General features: G+C 37.2%; 1 protein-coding gene across 4 annotated transcripts in view; it reads right to left on the bottom strand.

Moving 5' to 3' along the window:
- Nucleotides 1-19,090, bottom strand: part of TAF4B (TATA-box binding protein associated factor 4b) — a 118,882-nt gene extending 99,792 nt beyond the window's left edge. The window contains exons 1-3 of one of the 4 annotated variants that reach the window (XR_012498777.2): nt 18,259-19,086; nt 3,163-3,308; nt 1,972-2,079 (exon numbers count right to left, since the gene is read on the bottom strand). Coding sequence is in view for 3 of the 4 variants with exons in the window: in XM_019741280.3 (XP_019596839.2) it covers nt 1,972-2,079; nt 3,163-3,308; nt 18,259-18,601 (597 nt within the window). In the remaining variant the exon portion in view is untranslated. Of the gene's footprint in view, nt 1-1,971; nt 2,080-3,162; nt 3,309-18,258 lie in introns of all 4 variants that reach the window. The other 3 variants (XM_019741280.3, XM_019741282.3, XM_019741281.3) reach the window with 3 other exon arrangements.
- Between the last annotated feature and the right edge of the window lie 4,420 nt (nt 19,091-23,510).

Below are 23,510 nucleotides of genomic sequence, written 5' to 3'. Positions count from 1 at the left end.
GTACTTATGTTAAAGGAAAAACAAACTAGAGTTTGAGATAATCAGTTCAGAGGTCATGAAGAACTGTTTCTGGAGTCAGACAGAGAGCTCAGCTCAAATTCCCCCTTCGCTGCATATTAGCAGAAATCATTCAAGTATCTTACTTAACCTCTCTAAATATTCCACATATTCATAACGGAGATAACACTTCCATATAGAGTAGTCACAAAGATGAAACAAGATGTTAGATGCAGAGCACCTAAAAAGTGTCAAGCACATTAAATGCTCAATAAATGGTAGCCATTAGGGGGAAAAACCCTATGTTTAATATCAGGCTCACTGCTCACTATCTCTGTTAGACAAAAAGAACGGGAATAGTGTGGTTAAATAAATTCTGGAACACCAACAGAGGGTTTGAGTTACAGCATGGGATTTCATATAACATGCCGCATGGAGATGTACCCTCTATACAGCAAAGGAAGTGTGACAGTGGTCCCATGACCATGGGATCTTCTGATTGTATCATATATGGCATGCTCAGAAGCTACAGGCCTACTAAAGTGTTAGAACAATCTACAGAAGGCACAGAAGAAGGACAAACTCAGAGGTGATATTCTATGAAGATGGAGTCCCATGCTCCATCCTCCAAGACTCAGTATACTCACTGAATCAAAAATTTCTATACAGTACTATTTCCCCAATGGGACAAATATATGAAGAACCAAGGAATCAAGGAGCAGCGGGATGAATGAAACCACATACCATCATGCCCAAAGACCCACCAGGGGACTCTGTACTTCCCATTTCTACTCACAGAGGTGACACTTTCACCGAAGGACATAGTAACAGTCCCTATAAACTAGACACCATGGCGGCCTCCTGAGCACTTCAAATTCCTTGCGTCCAGGGACGAGCAGGAAAAAGAAGAGTCATTATCATGACAGGTGTAACTGACCAGACATCTGGAATAGGTGGGGTTGCTATTACCCAACAGAGGCTGAGGGGAATATGTATGGTGATTCCAGGTGACTCACTTAAGTGCCTCTTGGTATTTCCTTGCCCGTTTGTGATGACAAATGGACAAGTACAGCAACTCCTGCTTCAAAGAGCATGGTGGCTAGGACCTCGTACCCTTCAGGGATGTAGGTATGACCAGGCTATCAGTTAAGCTACCATAACCAGCAGAGTTGGTAGTTGAGGGTGAGGGGAATCTGGAATGCATAATGGAGGAGAAAGATGAGTGTCAGTTGCAGCAGTGGGGATGAACTGTAGTTCATCCTACTACTTTCCCACTGGAATCCCAAAAGAGTCGGTCTTCAACATGTATGAGGAAATAAATGCCATAATGCAAGGAGTATAATGTGATACACTATCACAGGAGAGATGTGTGTTTCCCACGCTGTTGGGAATGCTATCAGCCTACAGTTGCCGGTTCCTTCAGGTTTTTTTCTCAGCCACAGAGAATTATCTTTCCCAAGAGTACAACTCTCCCTGGAGAGTCCACATCCAATGACTGATCACAAAGGGAAATCAAGGCCCTGCCAATCTCATTGACACACAGTGGGACAACTCTGACAAGCCATATTTGCTCCAAAGTTCTCCATTTGACTGGCTGAGGCTTTATTGGGCTTGCATCTACTTCTAACTCTTACTTGCTGTCCTTCCCTTCCACAGGTTATCAATCCCTAATAAATATCCCATACACCAAAATTCTGTTCCAGCACCTGCTTCTACACACTACAACACATGGTTATTTGATGCATTCGTATTAATTTAATAGATTCAAATAAAACTGATATCCCAAGACCATGTTTATCTTGTTTCCCATACCGCCAACAGTTTCCAGTTTGGCAAGTGTCATCATATTTCACTGAATTGCTCTCTTCAATGCCACATAGTCTGGCTTATATATCTGGCAGGAAGTAGCTAAATAATAAAGAAAGATGAGAGAATAACCAGTGCACACATGGCCACAAGTCAGTCCCAACTTACTTGTACTGAGGAAGGCTTCGGAACAGTGGTTACCATAGTAGTTCCTATTTGTGCCAATTTTTTACCAGGTGCCACTGCCATGCTCTTGCTTAATTGTGAATTAGAATTCTGGGGGGATTGGTAGAATAATACAATCATCAATATTAGTAATTAAAATCAATCAGTACTGTGGCAAACATTAAAACACTGTACTATAGCAAATTTCTTTGTTATAACTGGTTTTATAATCTTATAGATTATATGCACGTTCTCTGCTATGAATCTAACTGGTCAATTGGCCAGTTGAAACTCATTTCATATTTCTGAGGAGACAACTAATCTAACAAATAAATATCACAGTATTTCAGCATTAAAAGCTTTAACTTGACTCTTTGGCTCATATAGAAAACACAGATTCTTATTTAACATCTAATTATAAACAAAATATGCTAACCTATCTTCTCAACCCACAACAGTTAGATAAAGCAAACCAGAAAGGGAAGGAGTAGCTATCATAAACAGATACAGTAACAGAGAAAATGACTGAGAACCCAGAATCAAATTAGGAGAGCACAAAATGGGGGATGGGAGGATTTAAACTGGCAACGATGATCTTACCACAGAATACAGTGCAATCTTTCTTTAGGATAAGCTTGATTCATCAAGAAAATGCTATACTTTATTCAGCATTTTCTGTTTAACCAAAGAAAGATGCCCATAAAAACACTTTTTAAACTCTGGCACACAGATAAGCTTCAGGTACCCAAAAAGATTATCATGTATATAAAATAAATCACTTCTTAACAGTGCCAAATTAATAAAATGTTACAGCAGAGTTGTGAATTTCTTCAAGGTAATTCCTGTAAGATATGGATATAAATAAATATTATAAACTGTAGTCTTAATATTCTGTCACAAATGAAAATTCAAACAGAATAGTTTTCTTTCCATTTAGAGATGCAAATAGCCCTTGAACATTCCCTGAGGACAAAATCTTTGAGTAAGAAGATTCAATTTTTATTATTTTAGCAATTACCAAATGACAAAACCAAACATCTTGATTAAATTGACCTATTCAAAGAAAATAACTTAATTCAAAAAGTTGAGCAGAATCATCCCTTCGATTATTTTTACTGGCAAATACGTACATGTTTACATGAACACAATACCTGGAAAACTAAAGAAGATGGAAAAAACTTTAAGGTATATTACCGGCATTGTACAGATTTTGACTGTTTGAGTATTCGTTGGTACAGCTGGCCTTGAAATTATGTTCCTGGTGGTCTCACCTCTTGTTACAGCTTGCTGAGGAGATACCAACATCAAATGACCACTGTTACTCTTGATCAAAACCGTTCCTGTAGTTAAAAGGAAAAACACATCAAAAAGTGACCTCAGCTAATAAATGAAGCATAATACATTTCTTCTCCCATTCCTCTCAACAGTGTAAATGGTTGGAATAAGTAATTTGTATTTACATACTGAATTCCATGTCTACTAATTATCACATATAATGTGAAAAAAATGTTTTTACTCAAAGCTACTTAAAATATTAAAAGTCTAACCATATGGCTCAGACATTTCTGAAGGAGGGAAAACACTTTTCCTTCATGGCATCAAACTATTTATAAAGCTACAGTACGTAAGATGGTATGGTAAGGACACAAGACTACTCAAACTGACCAATGGAATAGGATAGAGAATCCCAAAACAGACTCATACAGATGTGTAGTATCAAATTTTCCCAAGAGGCACTTCAAATCAGTGAGGAAAAGAGGGACTATTCAATAAATAGGTCTGAGTCAATGAGTTATCTACATGGAAAAGAAGAAAAGTTTCGCACTGTAGACGAAAACCATTAAGGGTAAACGCAAAACATTTTAAACTCTTAGTGTAGAAAATTATCTTTCTAAACTTGGGATAGGGAAGAATTTATTAAATATGTAATGTGTGATACATTCCACTGTATCAAAAGAACTTTTGTTTAGCAAAAGACACCACCAGATAAAAACACAAACCACAAAATGGGAGAAAAATTTTAGTTCACATATATTCAAAGGACGAATATCCAAAATGCACAAAACACAGATGCCAATGACAGGGAAAGGTAAATTAAGACCACAATGAGATATCACTTTATATCCACCAGATAGGCAAAAACTGAGAAGGCCAATGACAATACTGAGTGCTACAGAGATCTGTAGCAACAAGAACTCTAATATCTTGATGGCGGTCGTACAATCTGGCACAACTGCTTTATGTATCTGTATATGATTATGCCAGCTGTGCAATATAGATTTCCATTTGCATACCCTCTAATCCAGTATTTCTAAATCTAAAGAAATTCTTGTCCACGTCAGTAGGAAGCACAAGCAAGAATATTTGCAGTTGGAATTCTACTTCAAGAATGGCAGCATGAAGAGCTCAATAAACCCATTCCTCAGCAAAACAAGCATAAGTGGTAAAAACAGCCATTTTAAAAACCATTTAAAGTCTTTGAACATGCTGCTGTATGGTATACAGAAAATGAGTACACAATTATTAAAGAAAATCTACTAAAACTCAGTAGGAACATCAAGAATCTGTGGCATCTGAATCACAGCCCACTCCCCCTCCTTTCCCAGCTGAGCATGATAGAAACTCCACCCCAGGCAGTGAGGCCCATGCAGGGCCTCCGTTCCCTCCCAAGCTCCCAGTAGAGGGCTATGGTATATTCCTGGGAGGAGCAGGCCACTAGCTTTTCTCATCTCCCCAACCCCAAGCTACATGCTACAGCACAGGACAAATTTCAGACAAGTGCATCCAAGAGGTTTCAGGCTTCTTTCGCCCATCTCGACTCATGAATAGAAGACTCTACACCTCAGGATTTGAGAATACTTGGGCCCCAATCGTCCTCACTCCATTTCTTTCTTAGGGTGGAGGTACCATGCTGGGAGAGATAAGCAGAAAAGACCAGAGCTTACCATCCACATCCAGTACTCACTGCTATGGCAGGGATATCGCTCAGAGAGAAGCATGCTACAATCATGGTACCTGCTCCAAATATATCCCTAGAGGAGCTGTCTTTATTTCAAAGTGTGGGAAAGCTCAAGGCCAAGGACACTGGCAAATACAATGGGACAATTAAAAGAAGTCTGGTAGCTTCAGGACAGCTATAAACTAAGCCATAAGCCTATCTCTAGTTTACCAGAGACAACCAGACAAAGAGACAACTAAGAAGGTCCCTCTTGGGATCGTAACAAATCTCAAAAACTATCCCTGTAAAGGAGCCCAAATTTAATTAAATGAGACTATGCAGCAAATTGGACCCTAGGGCACTGTGGAAACAATAGGGTAATGGCTGTCGAAGAGTTGAGACCAACAGCTGAGTGAGATACCGGCAGAGGCAAAGCTTAACAGAGAGGTCACAGAAAGAGACAGTCAGAGAGCCACTGTCATCCCAGAGTGGCTGTACTGATGCCCACTGCTGTGTCCTCCAAAGAGGAGCAACATCAGGGGCTTCCTACTGGGGAGAAAATAGACTTCACCAATATCATCCAGCCAGACATTAAAAAAATAAACAAGCAAACAATAGTAACACATCAAGGAAATAGGGCCCAGTATCTAGAATTGCTACAGCATATTCGTTTTGAACAACAAATGACAAGATGTGCAAAGAAAAAAGTCTGAGACAGGAAAAGAGGCCGGCAACAGAAACCACCTGTGAGAGGGACTAGATGTCAGATCTAATAGATTTCAAAGTAACCATTATAAATATTTTCAAAAGACTAAGGAAAACTATGATTAAAGTTAAAAAAAAGGTATGATATCTCATCAAATAGACGATATCCCTAGAAATAGATATAATTAAAAAATTCTGTAATTAAAAAGTACAATAACTAATAAAAAAAATTCACTAGAGGACCTGGACTTGAAAGGACAAAAGAAAGATCGATGAGCTTAAAGATAGGTAGGAGGCAGTGGAACGACATAGTCCAATTGCTGAAAGAAAAAAACTGTTAATGAACAATTAGATATCCACCAAGAATGTCTTTAAAACTGAAGATAAGGACAGTCCCAGATAAAAACTGAGAGAACTGGTTGCTAACAGGCATGCCACACATAAAACACTAAATGAAGTTCTTCAGGCTGAAAACAAGGGACCCCAGACAGTAATTTAAATTCACATGAAAATGAAAGGGCACTGGTAAAGGTAATTATGTAATTTGACAGTATAAATGCTAACCTCTGTTTTCTTCTCTTAATAGCTTAAAAAAACGACTGTATAGAACAATATGCATGTAATCGTATTGTTAGATCTATAACATATAGAAATGTAATATATTTGTGAATAACAGCATAAAGGAAGTGGGTAAGAGCAAAGTTGTATTGCACTATGAAATGACTTCAGATGGTAACTCAAATACACAGGAACAAATGAAGAAAACCAGAAATGGTGAATAAGAGGGTAATAAAATAAATGCTACAAATATATCTTTGCTCTTCTTTCTTCAGTCACCTTCTTTAAAAGACATAAAATTACATAAAGTAATAAGGTATTGTTGGGTTAGTAACATATCTAGAAGCAATATGTAGAGCAATAATAGCACAAAAATGAAGAGGGAAATGAGCTAAATAGGAGAAACGTTTCTATATCTCACTGAAATAAGTTAATATAAATGTGAAATAGATTCTAGTACAATGTATATTGTAAGCCCTAAAGCAACCACTAATACATATATATATGTATTATATATATGTATATACACACACATGCATATTCACATATATACTTATATAAAGGAATTAAAATGTTACATCAGAAATAGTCACTTAATGCAAAGGAAAGCAAGAAAGAGTAAAAATGGGGTTAAAAGGAGAGGAAATATATATAAAAACAAAAATAAATGCATATCTAAACCGAATATATCAATAACATTAAAAGTGAATGGATTAAATAATCCAATCAAAAGGCAAAACGTGTTAGGCAGGATTAAAAAAATAAGATCCAACTATATGCTGCTTATTGGAGACATACTGTACATTCAAAAATAGAAAAAAAAGTAGAAAGGAAAAGAGGAAAATGTATCACACTACAGCAACCATAAGAAAGCTGAAATGGCCATACTAACAACAAACAAAATAGACTAAAACAAAAAATGTTACCAGAAATAAAGAGGGGCATTTTATATTTGATAAAACAGCTAGTGGATCAGGAAGATATAACAATTCTAAAAATATATGCACCAAACAACAGAGCCCCAAACATATGAAACAATGGCTGACATAAATTAAGAGAAAAACTGACAATCCAATAATAATACTTCGGAGACTTCAATATCCCCACTTTGAATAAAGGCCAGACAACTAGATAGAAGATCAACAAGAAAATGAAATACTTGAAGACTGTAAATCAACTAGACTTAAAACACATCTATAGAATACACCACCAGATAACAGCCTTCTTCTTAAGTGTATATGAAACACTCAGGATTGACCATATACTAGGCCATAAAATGAGCCTCAATAAATTTAAAAGGATTGAAATCATACAATGTATGGTCTCCTATTACAATTAAATGAAATTAAAAATCAAAAAGCAATTGGGGGAACTCACAAATATGTAGAAATTAAACAACACACTCCTAAGTAGCCAGTTGGTTAATGAAGAAATCACAGGGAAATTGGAAAATACTTTGAGATGAGTGAAAATAAAGACACAACATACCAAGATTTATGAGATACAGCTGAAGCAGTATTTATAGGAAATTTTATAGTTGTAAATGCCTGTATTTAAAAAGACTCATTAACTTAACCTTCCACCTTAAAACACTAGGGGGAAAAAGAGCAAAATAAAAACTAAAGTCAAGCAGAAGAAAGGAAATTAATGATTAGAGAAGAGATAAATACAGTCATACTTCATTTTATTGCACTTCGCTTTACTGCGCTTCATAGATATTGTACATTTATTTATTTATTTATTTATTTATTTATTTATTTATTTATTTATATTTAAGGAGGGCGCAGCTCACAGTGGCCCATGCGGGGATAGAACTGGCAACCTTGGTGTTTTCATCACCATGCTCTAACCAACTGAGCTAACCGGCCACCCCCTAGATATTGTGCTTTTTACAAATTAAATGTTTGTGCCAACCCTGTGTCCAGCAACTCTACTGGTACCATTTTTCCAACAGCTTTTGTTCACTTCGTGTGTGTGTCACATTTTGGTAATTCTCCCAATACTTCAAACTTTTTCATTAGTATTATATTTGTTCTAGTGATCTGTGATCAGTTATCTTTGATGTTACTATTGTAATTGTTTTGGGGCACCACAAACCATACCCATGTAGGATGGCAAACTCAAATCAATAAATGTGTGTTCTGACTGCTCCAGACTAGTTGGCATTTCCTCATCTCTATCCCTCTCCCTGAACCTCTCTATTCCCTGAGACACAACAATATTGAAATCAGGCCAGTTAATAACCCTTCAATGGCCTGTAAGTGTTTAAGTGAAAGGAAGAGTCCCATGTCTCTCACTTTAAATAAAAAGCTAGAAATGATTAAGCTTATGAGGAAGGCATGTCTAAAGCCAAGACAGGCTGAAAACTAGGCTTCTTGTGCCAAATAGTTAGCCAAGTTGTGAATGCAAAGGAAAAGTTCTTGAAGGAAATTGAAAGTACCACTTCAGTGAACACACGGATGACAAGAAAACTGAACCAGTACTATTGCTGATATAGAGAAAAGTTTTAGTGGTCAAGACAGAAGATCAAACCAACCACAACATTCCCTTAATACGAACCCTAATCCAGAGCAAGGACTTCTCTTCAATTCTATGAAGGCTGAGAGTAGTGAGGAAACTGCGGAAGAAAAGTTTTCTGAAGCTAGCAGATTGGTCCGTGAGATTTAAGGAAAGAAACCACTCTCGGTAATATAAAAGTGCAAGGTAAAACAGCAAGTGCTGATACAGAAGTGGCAACAATTATCCAGAAGATCTAGCTAAAATAATTAATGAAGGCGGCTACACAAAACAGCAGGTTTGCAATGTAGACTAAACAGCCTTATATTGGAAGATGATGCTATCTAGGACTTTCATAGCTAGAGGAGAAGTTAATGCCTGGTTCTAAAGCTTCAAAGGACAGGATGACTCTCTTATTTAGGGGCTAATGCAGTTGGTGACTTTAAGTTGAAGCCAATTTTCATTTACCATTCCAAAAATCCCAGGCCCTTAAGAATTACGCTAAATCTCCTCTGCCTGTGCTTTATAAATGAAACAAAAGGCATGGGTGACAGCACATCTGTTTACAACATGGTTAACTGAATATTTTAAGCCCACTGTTGAGATCTACTGCTCAAAAAAATATTCCTTTCAAAAAATTACTACTTACTGATTACACACCCGGTCACCCAAGACGGAAATGTACAATGAGAATGTTGTTTTCATGCCTGCTAACACAACATCCACTCTGTAGCCCATGGATCAAGGAGTAATTTCAACTTTCAAGTCTTATTATATAAGAAATACATTTTGTAAGGCTGACATATATAGTTATTCCTCTGATGGATCTGGGCAAAGTAAATTGAAAACCTTCTGGAAAAGATTCACCATTCTAGATGCTATTGAAACATTCATGATTCATGAGGTCAAAATATCAACATTAACAGGAGTTTAGAAGAAGTTGATTTTAACTCTCATGGATGACTTTGAGGGTTTCAAGAAGACTTCAGTAGAGAATGTACTGCAGATGTGGGGGGGGGAAGCAAGAGAACTAGAATTGGAAGTGGACCCTGAAGATGTGACTGAATCACTGCAATCTCATGATAAAACTTTAACAGATGAGGAGTTACCTGTTTCGGATGAGCAAAGAAAAATGGTTTTTTGAGATGGACTCTAGTCCTTCTGAAGATTATTGAAATGACAACAAAAGATTTAGAACATTACATAAACTTAGTTGATAAAGCACCAGCAGGCTTTGAAAGGACTGACTCCAATTTTGAAAGACGTTCTACTGTGGGTAAAATGCTGTCAAACAGCATTGCATGCTAAGGAAGTCAACTAATACAGCAAACTTCAATGTTGTTTTATTTTAAGAATTGTCACAGCCACCCCAGCCTTCAGCATCCAGCACGCTGATCAGTCAGCAGTCAGCAACACTGAGGCAAGACCCTCCATCAGCAAAAATATTACAACTCGCTGAAGGCTCAGATGATGGTTAGCATTTTTTAGCAATAAAGTATTTCTAAATTATGTTATCACACACTAATAGACTACAGTATAATGTAATTTTTACATGCACTGGGAATCCAAAAGATTCGTGTGGCTTGTATTATTGAGATATTCACTTCATTGTGGTGGTGGTATCTCCAAGATATGTCTATAGAATAGAGATTTAAAAAAAAAAAAAAAAAAACCCCGAGAGAAATGAAAACAAAATTTGGTTCTTTGAAAAGATCAACAAAACTGATAAACCTTTACCTATTAATAGATTGACTACAGAAAAAGGGGAGAAGGCTCAAACTAGTAAAATCAGGAATGAAAGAGGAGACATTACTGCTAAATTTGAAGAAAATTATAAGGGAATACAATGAACAATTGTAAACCAATAAGTTAGATAACTGAGATGAAATTTACAAATTCCTACAAACACACAAACCATTGAAACTGACTCAAGAAAACGGGCAACCTGAATACACCTCTAACAAAGAGACTGAACTAGTAATCAAAAAAGTACCCACCAGAAAATCCCAGGTCCATAGGGCTTTACTGGAGAATTCTAACAAATATCTAAGGAAAATAATGCTAATCCTTCACCAATTCTTCCAAAAAATAGGAGGGAATATCTCTCAACTCCTTCTGTAAGGTTTGTATATTACCCTAATGCCAAAACCAAAGACATCACAAGAAAACTAGAGACCCACATGCCTTATGCATATAGATTAAAAAATCCTCAACAAAACTGAATCCAGCATCATATAAAAAGTGTGATATTCTATAACCAAGTGATATTTATCTCAGTATGCAAAGTTGGCTTAACATGTGAACATTAGTGTAAAATACCCTATCAATAGAATAAAGACCCAAAAAATCCACATGATCATCAATATAAAGAAAAACTTTTTGAATAAATCTGACACCCCTTTTATCATGATAAAAACATTCAACAAAATAGGAATAAAAGGAAACTTCCCCAGTCTGATGGAGGGAAATCTATAAAAGATCCACAGCTAATATCATACTTAATGGTGAAATACTAAATGCTCCCTCCCTAAGCAGGAACAAGACAAAGATATCTAAAGTGAGGAACGAGACAAGGATGCCTACAAGCATCACTTCAGTTCAGCATTGTACTGAGAATTCTAGCCAGGGCAATTAAGCAAGAAAATCAAATAAAAGGCATCCAAATTAGAAAGAAAGATGTGAAATTATCTATTCACAGATAATATAATGTTGTCTATAGAAAATCCTAACAAATCCACGAAAAGAAACTATTAAAATTTATAAACAAGTTCATCTAGGCAGCCAAATAGAAGATCAATATACAAAACCTGACTATTTCTATATATACTTGCAATGAATAAGAAAACAATTCAATTTACAAAGGATCAAAAAAAGCATAATATGCTTAGGAATAGATTTAACAAAATAAATACAAAACGAATACCCTAGAAAGTACAAAATGTTGGAAAGAAATTGAAGAAAATTGAAATAAATGGAAAGAATCCACATTTGTGGATCGAGAGACTTAATACCTAACTTGCATGATTGTTAAAGGGATCAAATGAGACAACACATTTGAAAGGATTTTTGTATTTAAAAGTTAGTAGTAGTTATTATTAATGCCAAAAGGTCCACAATCCAAACTCCTCAACTAATTACTCAAAATATCACTGAGAGGTAATATTTGAGTAGTTGCGAATAGACAATACAGTAGTGTTCCCCCTTATCCATCTATAGTTTCACTTGCTGCAGTTTCAGTTACCCAAGGTCAACTGTAATCCAAAAATATTAAACGGAAAGTTCCAGAAATAAACTATTCCTAAGTTTTAAATTGCATGCCATTCTGAGTGGCATAAAATCTCACACCTTCACGCTCTGTCCTGTCTGAAACATTACTCATCCCTTTGTCCAGCATATCCACGCTGTATATGCTATCCACCCATTAGTCACTTAAGTAGCCATCTCAGTTAACAGATCAATTGTCACCGTATAGCTGTGGTTGTGTTCAAGGAACCCTTATTTTACTTAATAATAACCCCAAAGCACAAGAGTACTGAGGCTGGCAATTTAAATATGCCAAAGAGAAGCTGTAAAGTGCATGTACGTATAGGAAAAAATATAGTATATATCGGGTTCAGTACTATCTATGGTTTCAGGTATCCACTGGGGTTCTTGAAACATATCCCCCCTCAGATAAGGGGGGACTACTGTACTGAGAATAAAATAACTAACTCACCTGAACTCTGGATACTCTTCTGACTGAAGTGCTTATCTATCCCAAAAGCCCAATTCCAATGGGCAACAACCTAGTACTTAACACATATATATAAAGGAAACTGAACATTATCTCTTTTCTGAAGACGAGTTACAAAGTATCTTTGAATCCAATCCTGATAAACATCTGAGATTTACCTTTTCCAATAATAAAAGGATAGCCAGCTTTGCCTATTTATCCTACAGACATTTTGAGAGAAAATAACCATGCATTAGGTTACAAAGCACCTTTCTTCTAAAACTATAAAGGTATTAAAAGTGTAAAGTGGTCTCTAGTGTCCACTTTCTAATCTGGTACATAATTTAACATACTCTACTTTTCCACCCAGGGAGCTGCTTTGTCCCAAGAAGCCTTTCCTACTTTGTCTTGGTGGCAGGCTGAAGTGGATGTTCTGGTTTCCTTCATACTCAAGAAAGGATAGCAGATCCATACAGATGTAAGAGCCCGAAAGACTTTAGAATTTGTCAATTATAATTTAATACCTATACATAAATGCCTGACTGGTGGTGACATTATAAAAAATGTCTACTCAAAGAATTCCAGGGTCAGGAAGGTGGAAATGTACAAATGTCACTCCTGCACAATCATACAAGAAATACAGAGTTTTTTCTTAATATGGAACTAAAATGTGCTTCCATTAATATTCACAGATGTGAGGGTCCCTTGTACAACCACATAAAATAAGCCCACTTTTCATTTCCACAGGACAGTCCTTTAAACACTTAAAAGGTAGCTAATATATCCTAAGTTGTTTCTTCTGCAGGCACCATGGGCTCAATTCCTTTAATTTTTCAAACGTCATAATTTCCCCTACTGAGCTTAAAGTCACTTAAATTTCCCTCTTCCCCTCACTCCCATAATTCTTTGAGTAAATGAAAGGAAAATTAAATCAATAAATAAATTTTTATCCCAGATTCTCCTGTTAGTTATGGTACAGCTCTCCTATCCTCCATTTACACAGCTGATTTGTCCAAACAGAGCTTACCTCTATTAAATTTCATCTTTTAAAAATGGGACCATAAGATTTCAGATGATTTTTACCTTTTTTCTTTTTTTCAACTTTCCGTATCTCTGGTTGTTTTATATTCGTTTACAAAAATTAAAGGATTGTTGGAGAAAAATTAAGTTTAGGGTAATCTAAGGAAATTCTAGAAAAATCTATTTGGTTTCCAGGAGAGGAATTGCGTCTATCTTATTTACCACTATATTCATGGTACTAAGCATAGAACCTAGCATATAGTTAGCACTGTAATGTATGACTAAGTAAAAAACAAACTATTAACTTTAAAATACTCATATTTCCTTGATCTAGAAATTCGAATTCTTCTTAACTGTCCCAAGAAAATAATCAAGATGCATACCATAACCTAAATACAATTAATTTGGTTTATTTTTATTTATAAATAACTTTTTAAACAAAAAACCATAAGTTATCTAAATGGACAAGTAGAGAAATGATCGAATAATGGACTATGCAGCCATTAAAATTAAACTTTTGAGTTTATAACATACAAATAATCACTATATAATGGTAAGTGGAAAGCAGTATATAAAAATTATATCATAGAATCCCAATTAAACTAAAACTAAAATAAAACTAAAAGAGGCATGCATACATTTTCTCGTTTTTCCCCAAAGAAACTAAAAGCTTTTGGGGAATTAAATGTTCTATATTTTGATTGCAGTTCTATATTTGATTTGATACATTTGTCAAAATTTTCAAAACTCACTGTAAGTGGGTTCCTTTTTTTAATAACAAAAATTGTAGCTCAATACAGTTGACATAAAAATGGAGACTGAAAAATACAACTCAAAATATTTTGGGACAATTTTTTTGTTTTCCAAATTTTTTACAACAAATTTTCAATTAAAAAAAATGGGGATGGGTAGGCATTGAGGTTATTTAAATGCTCATGCTTTTAAACTATTGAGAATTTGGTGGATGCTTATACATTATTAGACTAATAGCAACTACAGGGTACCTGGAGCTAAATGCTACACAGGCACCTTAAATATTCAGGACATCTCTGCTATATAGCATTGTATTCCACACAAATGGTGTTCCCCAGAGTTCTGTACAAATAGGCCTGTATACATTTTATTTAATCCTTATGATACTTCTATGAAGAAGGTATGATCCACTATTTAGATAAAAAAAGTGAGGTTCAGGATGAGGTTAATAAACTTGACCAAGGTCACAAAGCTATTAAGTGGCAGGGCTGGTATTCAAATCCAGGTCTGTTGATTCCAAGGCCAATATTCTGCCCTATATTGCTATACTCCACTACTCTCCCAAAAGGCTAAGTCTTCAAGTGCCTTGTTATTTACAAACTTGATTAGCACAATACCTCATCCATACTCTGTGGCCTAAACCTTACTCTGTGAACTAAACCTTCCCAGCTACTATATAGTAGTATATACTTACTTACCTTCAAGGTAACAAAATCCCACTTAGGCATAGTTATTCAGTAAGTAACAAATTTACATATTATCATCCAGCCCACATTTCTCTATATTCAAATTCTTTCTCTCTGCACTCAATTAAAGACTCATCTTCTGTTACCATTAATTAAAATTAAGTCTAGAAAATGACTTCTTAGATTCCATGGGAAGCTTTTTAAAATTAAGTATTAAAAGTATTAACATTGAGTATGCATTTAAACAATCTTTTGGGGGTAAAATTTAGCAATACCTTTAAAATATTACCATTTGAACCAACAATTCCACTTCCAGCATCCTATAACATGTTTACAAAACTGCACAAAAATATACATACAAAGATGTTTATTATAGCATTACTTGTAATAGCATAAAATATTGCATACAATATCAATGTCTATGAACAGGAAAGGGTTCCAAAAATGATGGTGCGCTGCTATAAAGGACGACTAAGCAAGTCAAAAAATGAGGACAATTTATAGATACTAACATGAAAGAGATACAACAAATTATTAATAGCAATACTCTGGTGAAGTGGGTATCATGTTTTAGTAATTTTTTTTTACATAAACATATACCACTTTTGTAAGCAGAGTAAACAAAGAAATTAAAAATAAAACATACTGATATGTGTGATGGCCCTTGGAATCCCTTAAGGGCTGCAGCCTGATTGCCCCCTACTCTCCTCTGTATACTCACGCATGTATTCAAATACTTAATTAAGTGCCTTCCCTGGCCCAGCAACATACTAGGCCCTGGGGATAATAGTCAGCAACATAGCATCCCTACCTTTGTGGAACTTACAGTCAATAAGGGAAGTAACAAAACTAAAGTGTGAGAAGTATGATGGTTAAAGTACAAGAGTGCAAGTGAGAACACAAAATAGGAGAACCTATCTGAGCCTTGAAGAGTAGCTGGAAAAGAGTGCCAGCACTTTCTCCTGAGGGATGACAATCCACAGAATTAATGATGCCATTGACACTATCTGGTTAAGCTGACTCCACAGCTTTTGAATCCAAACAGCCTGTGGCACATATGATGAGCACTGAAAAGAAGAGCCTCTCACTTCATGAAGTCTAATAGCACTGTGACAACTGTGAAAGCTGATGATCATGGAATATCCCTTTGATAAAGCCAGAGTGGAAACAAGAACCACCAGCTTATCCAGGAACTGGTTCAGGGATTTGAGAAAGCAGAGGCAAACCTTATGCCATACCTCAGCATGAAGGAATTGATGAAAAAGGACCTCAAACTGTCTCACAAATAACTTTCACAAACTTCTGTACAGTATGACTGTCAAACAGAATTTACCAGTTTATGACAAAAAAGGAATACTCAAGTCCTTGATCGTCACTCTCAAATGATAGGAGAGACACAGAATACCAAAAACAGAAAGAGTCACAGTCTGGCCTAAAATCCCACAAGTTCACTAAAAAGAAGACTGGAGAGGTTGCCAAAAACATTTAACAGAAGAATAATTTCCAAAGCTTCACTTAGTTTCTTTCATTTCTACACAAAGCCCCCTCCTTTTTATTTCCAGCCCCTGCTCCCTAGAAAAACCTGTGGTGTATATTTATATTTTTTAAAACAAGTTCTGTTCATAGAGGAAATTCTGAAGAGAATCAAACACTTAAAATACATTATCTTAAAAAAAAGAAGAGCTGACTTCTATATAATTAAAGCATCCTTGAGTAATCAACTGCTAATGCTCAGTATATAAAAGAAATGGTAGAAGAATCATAACCTTTTTAAAACGTTACTTTAATCAGAGTCTCCATTTTATTCTTCAACTCTTGGTTATCTTATTCTGCACCAATGAGAGTACTAATGTTAGTATGCTCTTCTGCCACACATCAGCAGAAATTCCCAAAAGCTATTCCTCAAAGCACTTCCCACCTCCTCTATAACTAACAATTCCTAAAGGCAATTTATCTCCTCTCCTTTAAGCGATTTTATCCATAGTCAGTAGCATGAAATGTTTTCATGTTGCATATTTAGGCTGTGGTCCTAGTTTGCTGTTACTGAGCTCTAGTGAGTTTCAGTTTTGGTTTCTCTGTGTATAAAAAGGTTAGTGTATAAAATTCTGTAGATCACCTTTTAGTACTGATACCCAATGAGGCATACTGTACACACATGCTAAGTGGTATGCATAGTGTCGTGGAAAAAGTTAAACAGACCTGGATTCGAATTCCCTGACACCTATGAGTTTTGCACCGGGTAAATTCTCTTAGAAAAAGAGGTTATGATGAACAAACCATAAGAGCGCACGCAGGATGGCAATTTAGAACTGGCAGAAAATGTCCATTGGTGCATACATCTTAACAAGTGTATGTACCTTGTGTTCTATACAAAACTGAAACAGAACTTCATCAAAAGCGAAGAACATAATTTTCCCACAAATTTCATGAACAACTAGAACATTAGTTACAAGAGTCCCCATCATCTTGCTAGGAGATACTGAAATTTTCTGAATCAAATGGTTTCACTTCTTTACTATCTTGGTGGGTCCAAGTTCCAATTACTGATGAGCAAAAGTAACAGAAGACAGTATCACTGAGTAGAGTTCACTCCAAAGAAGAACGTGAGCTGTACTTTTTTCCCCACTAAAATTTCAAGAGACTTTCAGTTGAATAAAGAAGGTGGAAGACTCAAATATCCTTCAGCAGATTTATAATATGTAAATGATTACAAAGCAAAACCTTTGCATACATCATGAAAAAACAACCCAATAGAGTAACCCTAGGATAAAAAGTAGTCTCATACTCATAAACTGTAGCATTCACAGACTGCTTCAAATATAATAATCCCATGGCTCTGATCTATTTGTCAACTTCTGCACTTGCTCCCTGAGAGGGAGTATTATAACCCAGTTACAATTATCACACATCTAAAGATTGTGCAAAAAGCAGAATATTTCTAGAACTATAAAGCAGTAAACTTGCTTAAAACGTTGCCTTGCTTAAATTTAAAATTCTCTGTCTTAACACCTGAGAAAACTTACACTTTTATTTTACATCGTAATGTATGTAGATATGTAGATATGTATATGTATATCGATCCTTTCTCCACATGAAAATAAACTTCAGCTATACTCTGTCTTCCTCCAAGTAGGAGCCAGTGCTTCAAAGGCCCTTCTAAATATGCTGCTCCAGCTTTTAGTGTCAGTTAGGTGAAAAAATTCTTTCTTGAAATGTGGAAACAAAAACTATGCAGTAAGGACTCAAAGAGGATATATTAATTGTAAAGCCAAATCACTGCCCTGCCAAGTCAAGATTACGAAAGGTTCTCGTGGCTGAGCTTTTTAGAGCTACCAGCAAGAAGGCGCAATCCGGGGCTGCGACGTTTCCCATGTCACCGCTGACTGGACCGACAGATAAACTGGAAAAGGTGATCAACATACCTGGAGGAAGCTGCAAATTCGCAGGCAGCTGAACTGTTGTGGTATTGGGGGCTTTCACGGCGACTATCTGAGGAGCAGGTAGACGAGGGCCGCTGCTGAGTTTAGGAAGAGCACTGACAGGAGCCACTTTAGTCACCAGGGTGCCCACGGGGGACCGCAGGGGCTGGGACACCGTGGACTCCACGCTGACACTGACAGGAGCCTTAGTCACAGCGCCCAGCGCCACCGGAGTGCTCTCCACCCGGACCGGCAGAGCCCCGGCAGGGGCCATGGTCAAGGTCCCGGAGGCGCTCACGCCAGCGTGGGGAGCGGCGCCGGCCGGTTCCGTGAGGCCAGCGGGCATCCCCCAGGTGGATCAGCAGCAGCTGCGGCGCTGCCGTTCCGGGAGCAGAGACGAGCGGAGGCTTGACAAGCAGCAGCCGACTCCAGTGAAGTTCCGGCTCCACAGCATCGCTAGGGAGAGGCGCACGGGCAGCGACACAGAAGTCAGCGATGGGTGCCGCTGGGAAGCGGAACCCGTCCGTCCGGGACCTCCCTCGCGCCCGCGTGTCCGGGCCAGCAGCCCACACCTGCGCCGCGGCTCGCGGCTTCCTCAGCGGCGCTCCCACGTGCGCCGGCTCAGCCTCGGGTCCCGCTGCAGCAGAGCTTGGCTGAGGGACTCCCGGAAGGGCGTCACTTTGGTTCCCACCTCCCAGCCTAACTGCGGCGCGGTTGCCCCGCCAGAAGTTTCAAAACCACAAACCCCGAGTTCCCCAAAGCCCCCTACGCAAGCTCAGTACAGCCCCGCCGCGCTACCGGGCCAGCCATGTTTATATAGCCGCGCGCGGAGACCTCGCGCACGCGCATAGGCCGTCACCACCGCCCCGGGCTTCCCCGGAATCCGGCCGCGTAATTGGCCACAGACTGGAATCGCGCTCCCGACGTCACTAGGGACGGCTCCAGAAGGCGTTAGAATCTTTCCCAGAATCCGAAGCAGGGAGGGGCGAGTTGCCAAAAATCTGCCACGTGGGAGGGGCAAATCGCACTTGGAAAACTGCGGCATCTGCGTTCTTCCCCTTGTTATATCCAGTTGCGTGTTCCTTTTAAAGAGCCGGGACAAGACTTCCCACAGACTTCTACTTTTGAAGCACTGTGGAGGACTGATTTTGGAGAAAGGTAACTCAGTAAGAACTCAATCACGCTTCCTCAGTGTTCCGCGGGATTTTTTCTAAAGCGTCACTATAATTAGCATTACAGTTGACACTGAATTTTTTAAATGTCTTTATTTCTTTTAAATGTTTAAGAATGGTGTATGGTCTGTAAGGTGTGTCCATTTTCATGTAATTTTAGAGTTGAACTGCCCCCAAGGAAAATCTAATTCTTCCTTGATGCTGCTATAGATATCTCTATCACCTCTACACTTATTTAAATTATTTGTTTACATGTCTGTCTCCTTGAGAACTGGGACAGTGCCTTTTGATTTCTACATCCTCAGATTCTAGCACTTAGATCTTAAATGCAATCCTGTATTCTCTGAATAAGGTAAAAGTGTTTGTTGAATGTATCAATCCAGTTCCATCTGGAAAAATTTGCCCCTTAGAGATCTCAACAAAGAAAATGTCTTGATTTCAGGCTATTATCATAATATGTTTGTGAAAACTGATACTAAACTGGAGATTTTGCAAGTGGGAAGGCAAACCAGACGTTTACAACTTACAGTTTTCTCCCTTCCTGTAAACTCCAATGGACAAGATCTCACTCCTCACACGTCACTACGTTTACTGTCTCCCACATCTCAACAAGTCCAAATCAAGAACCCATCTCGTGACCCAAATCAATCACATCCTTCTTCACTCCATGAATGCATACCTGATTAACTTACCTTCTAGAAAACTCCTCAAAATGGGGGTGGGGGTAAGAAAACTAAACTGAGCATCTCTTGTAGTCACTAAGATACGTTTCCTTGTTTCTTTTTTTTTACCTAATAACCACCCACTTTACGGACTTAAAAACCACAATTAAAAGTAATTTATCCAAAGAACCAGTGTGTAAATGTCAAAGCACATCTCTTTCCACTATTCCACAAATGTCTGCTTCACCATATATCCCACTGTGCCTGCCCCTGGCAAAATGCCTTGCACATAAAAGGTATTTAACAAATATTTGCTAAGTGAATAAATTAAATAGAGCCATGTAACATTTTCAGTGAAGTGGTTTTGAATCCTAGATCTGCTCTTCACTAGCTGGGCAAATTGTTCAGCCTTGGCGTTTTTCTCTCTATGTAGTTTAGTTCAATAAATACTTATGGAAAGAAGTTTCAAAGTTTACACTGAGAACTCTATTTTCAGACTTCCATTTGACCTCCCCACCCACCCCCACCCCCAACTCATATACTTTGTTTAGTTATGTAAATAACCTCATTCAATTTACAAAGAGGCTTGGTGGGGTATTTGTGGGGTATTTGTTCTCTTTAAGGTGACCAGGAATATTTTTCTAATAACTGTTTGCTTTATAATTTGATTCACTGATAGCAACTTTAATTTTCTAGTTGCAAAGAATGTACTCCTCCATACTCAGCACAAGTAACTACAGTCCTGAATTTGGAGTTTAGTAATAATTAAGTTTACTACATGTCCTTCCTATAGAAACGTTAATAAAACAGAATGCGTAGGAAGGCAAAATGCATTTTATTCCCCTATTTATGTAAGGAAAGGGAAAAAAGGAGGAGGAAGATTATACCTTGATTTTACTATGTTTATCTGTTAAAATATTGGTAAAATAATGAGAATCAACTCAGCTTAAAGATATTGAAAAATACTTATTCATTTACCTTCTTAGTTCCTTTGCGCTGCTGTAATAAAATAACACAGACTGGGTGGCTTATAAATAGTAGAAATTTAGCTCACAGTTTTGAAGGCCAGAAGTCAGATTAGGGTGCCAGATTGCAGATTGCAGACTTTTCCAGGTGCCCTCACATGCAGAAAGGGGAAAGGATCTCTCTGGAGCCTCTTCTATAAGGTACTGATCCCATTCACGAGGGTTCCACCCTCAAGACTGAAGCACCTCCCAAAGGTCCCACCTACTAATACCATCCCTTTTGGGAGTTAGGATTTTAACATATGAATTTGAGGGAGACATAAGTATTCAAACCATAGCACCTTCTAAATGAAGGACTGCATCATTAATTGTCTAAATATTCTGCTCATCAATTCAGGTAATGAAACAAAGCTATGAAGGAATACAAAATGTATTTCTAACATTTCACTGTTTTACACACACATACACACACACACACACACAGGAATACAATTTAACTTGGACTAAAACAAAAGCTAAGGGTACAATTATTGAGTAGACAGTGTAGATTATTCTTACTGTCCTTTTGATTTTCCAACTGCCTATAGTTTCTTCAGAACACAATTGAAAGTTTACTACTCTGTAGAATTTTAAAAAGAAGACTTGTTTGTCTGTGAAATGAGATCAGATGAAAAATCGGCCAAAGAAAACATAACTATTTGGCTAAGATGGTCATGGCCTCAGCTTCAAAATAATCCAGTAACAAGTGACTTCAAGTTCTATACCTTGAACTTGGTCCAATATCTGTGTGCTTTTGCATCAGAGCATTTAAACTTTTATGCAACAGAACACACTTCTAAAAACCATTCTGTCAGTCCTTTGCTCTTAAAAGAATGCAGCTTAATTTTTAAAAGGTTTTTACTTCATTAATGACTTTCATTTAAAAAATTTTTAACATTTTTATATATTTTATCATTATTGCAATGTTATTGACATATTTTTGCATGTACAACATAATGATCCAATATATGTATATAATATGAAATCATTTTTGATGCCTTCATTAAAGTTCTAATGAAGACTGAGACACTTTTTAAAATTTTTAGTATTTAAAAAAGTAATGCTCCTAGAAAAAGTGCATACAACCAAATGATCCTGACATAAGCGATCCATTCACACTATAGAATACTAATCAGCCATTAAGATTTACACTTGTACAGGTTCATTTATTCACATGGAAAAATGATTGTGGTATATATACTGTTAAACGATAAAATGAGATTATAAAATAGTATGTAAAGCATGATTCCATTTTTTTGTAAAAAAAAAAAAAACCTTTTAAACAAATAAGCAGATGAATATATGCTTATAAGAAAATCTAGATTATATACCAAACTGTTAACAGAGGACAGCTCTGTTTGGGGACATTCTCAGTGATCATTTTCTTTCTATTTCTTAGTATTTTCTAATTTTTCTGCAATGAATAATATTTTCATGATCAAAAATACAAGTTCTTTCTTAAAATATGTATTCTTATGGACATTTGAAATCTGTAAGTACTGCTAAGTATTCCCTAGTGTCCTCCCGAAAGCACCCAAGAAGCCTCACTGAACTTCATGAAGCTGGGCAAATATATTAGCCTGTTTAAGCTATGTCAAGTAGAAGCTTGTTACAAACACTGCCTTAACCTAGGAAGGTGGGCCATTTTCTAAAAGTATGAGTACTTACTTTTTATTTCATATTAAGTGCCGAAAATGTAGTAAGACTGCTCAAGAAATCATAAATCCCGGAAATAATCTTTTATTTTCTAGAAGATTCTGCAATCACAGAACTTTATACTTGCATTGTCTATTATAGCACTCATTTTCTTGAATTATATATTCTTTTTTTTTTTTTTAAAGATTTTATTGGGGAACAGTGTGTGTACTTAGGGGACTTTTCCAAGTCATGTTGTTGCCCTTTCAATCCTAGTTGTGGGGGCGCAGCCCACCATCCCTTGTGGGAGTTGAACCAGCAACGTTGTGGTTGAGAGAACGCGCTCCAACCAACTGAACCATCTGGCCACCCAGGAGCTGAGCGACAGCTCATTGACTTCATTCTAGTTGCAAAGGGTGCAGCTCGCTGGCCCATGTGGGAATTGAACCGGCAGCCCCGTTGCCCAGAGTTTGTGCTCTAACCAACTGAGCCACCCATCCACCCCTGAATTATATATTCTTAGATGCCCCTCTTCCCACCTCCCTTCAGTCATTCATTCACATAATAAATGTTTATTGAATGCTTACTATGTGCTTGGCAGTAGAGAATATTTCAATAAAAAAAGAAAAGACATATCTCTGTCCCCATGAAGCATACACTTCAGTGGGAAAAGACAAAATAAAAAAGTAAATTACATGTTATATTAGATGGTGATAAACATCATGCAAAAGGAAATAAACCAAGAGTGAAGAAAGTACTGTCAGTGTATGGAGGAGGGAAGA

The sequence above is a fragment of the Rhinolophus sinicus genome, chromosome 4 (genome assembly GCF_057876585.1).
Source record: "Rhinolophus sinicus isolate RSI-liver-muscle chromosome 4, RSI-T2T, whole genome shotgun sequence".
Taxonomy (NCBI): domain Eukaryota; kingdom Metazoa; phylum Chordata; class Mammalia; order Chiroptera; family Rhinolophidae; genus Rhinolophus; species Rhinolophus sinicus.
Note: the sequence above shows the minus strand (reverse complement) of the source record. Positions and strands in the feature narration are given on the sequence as shown.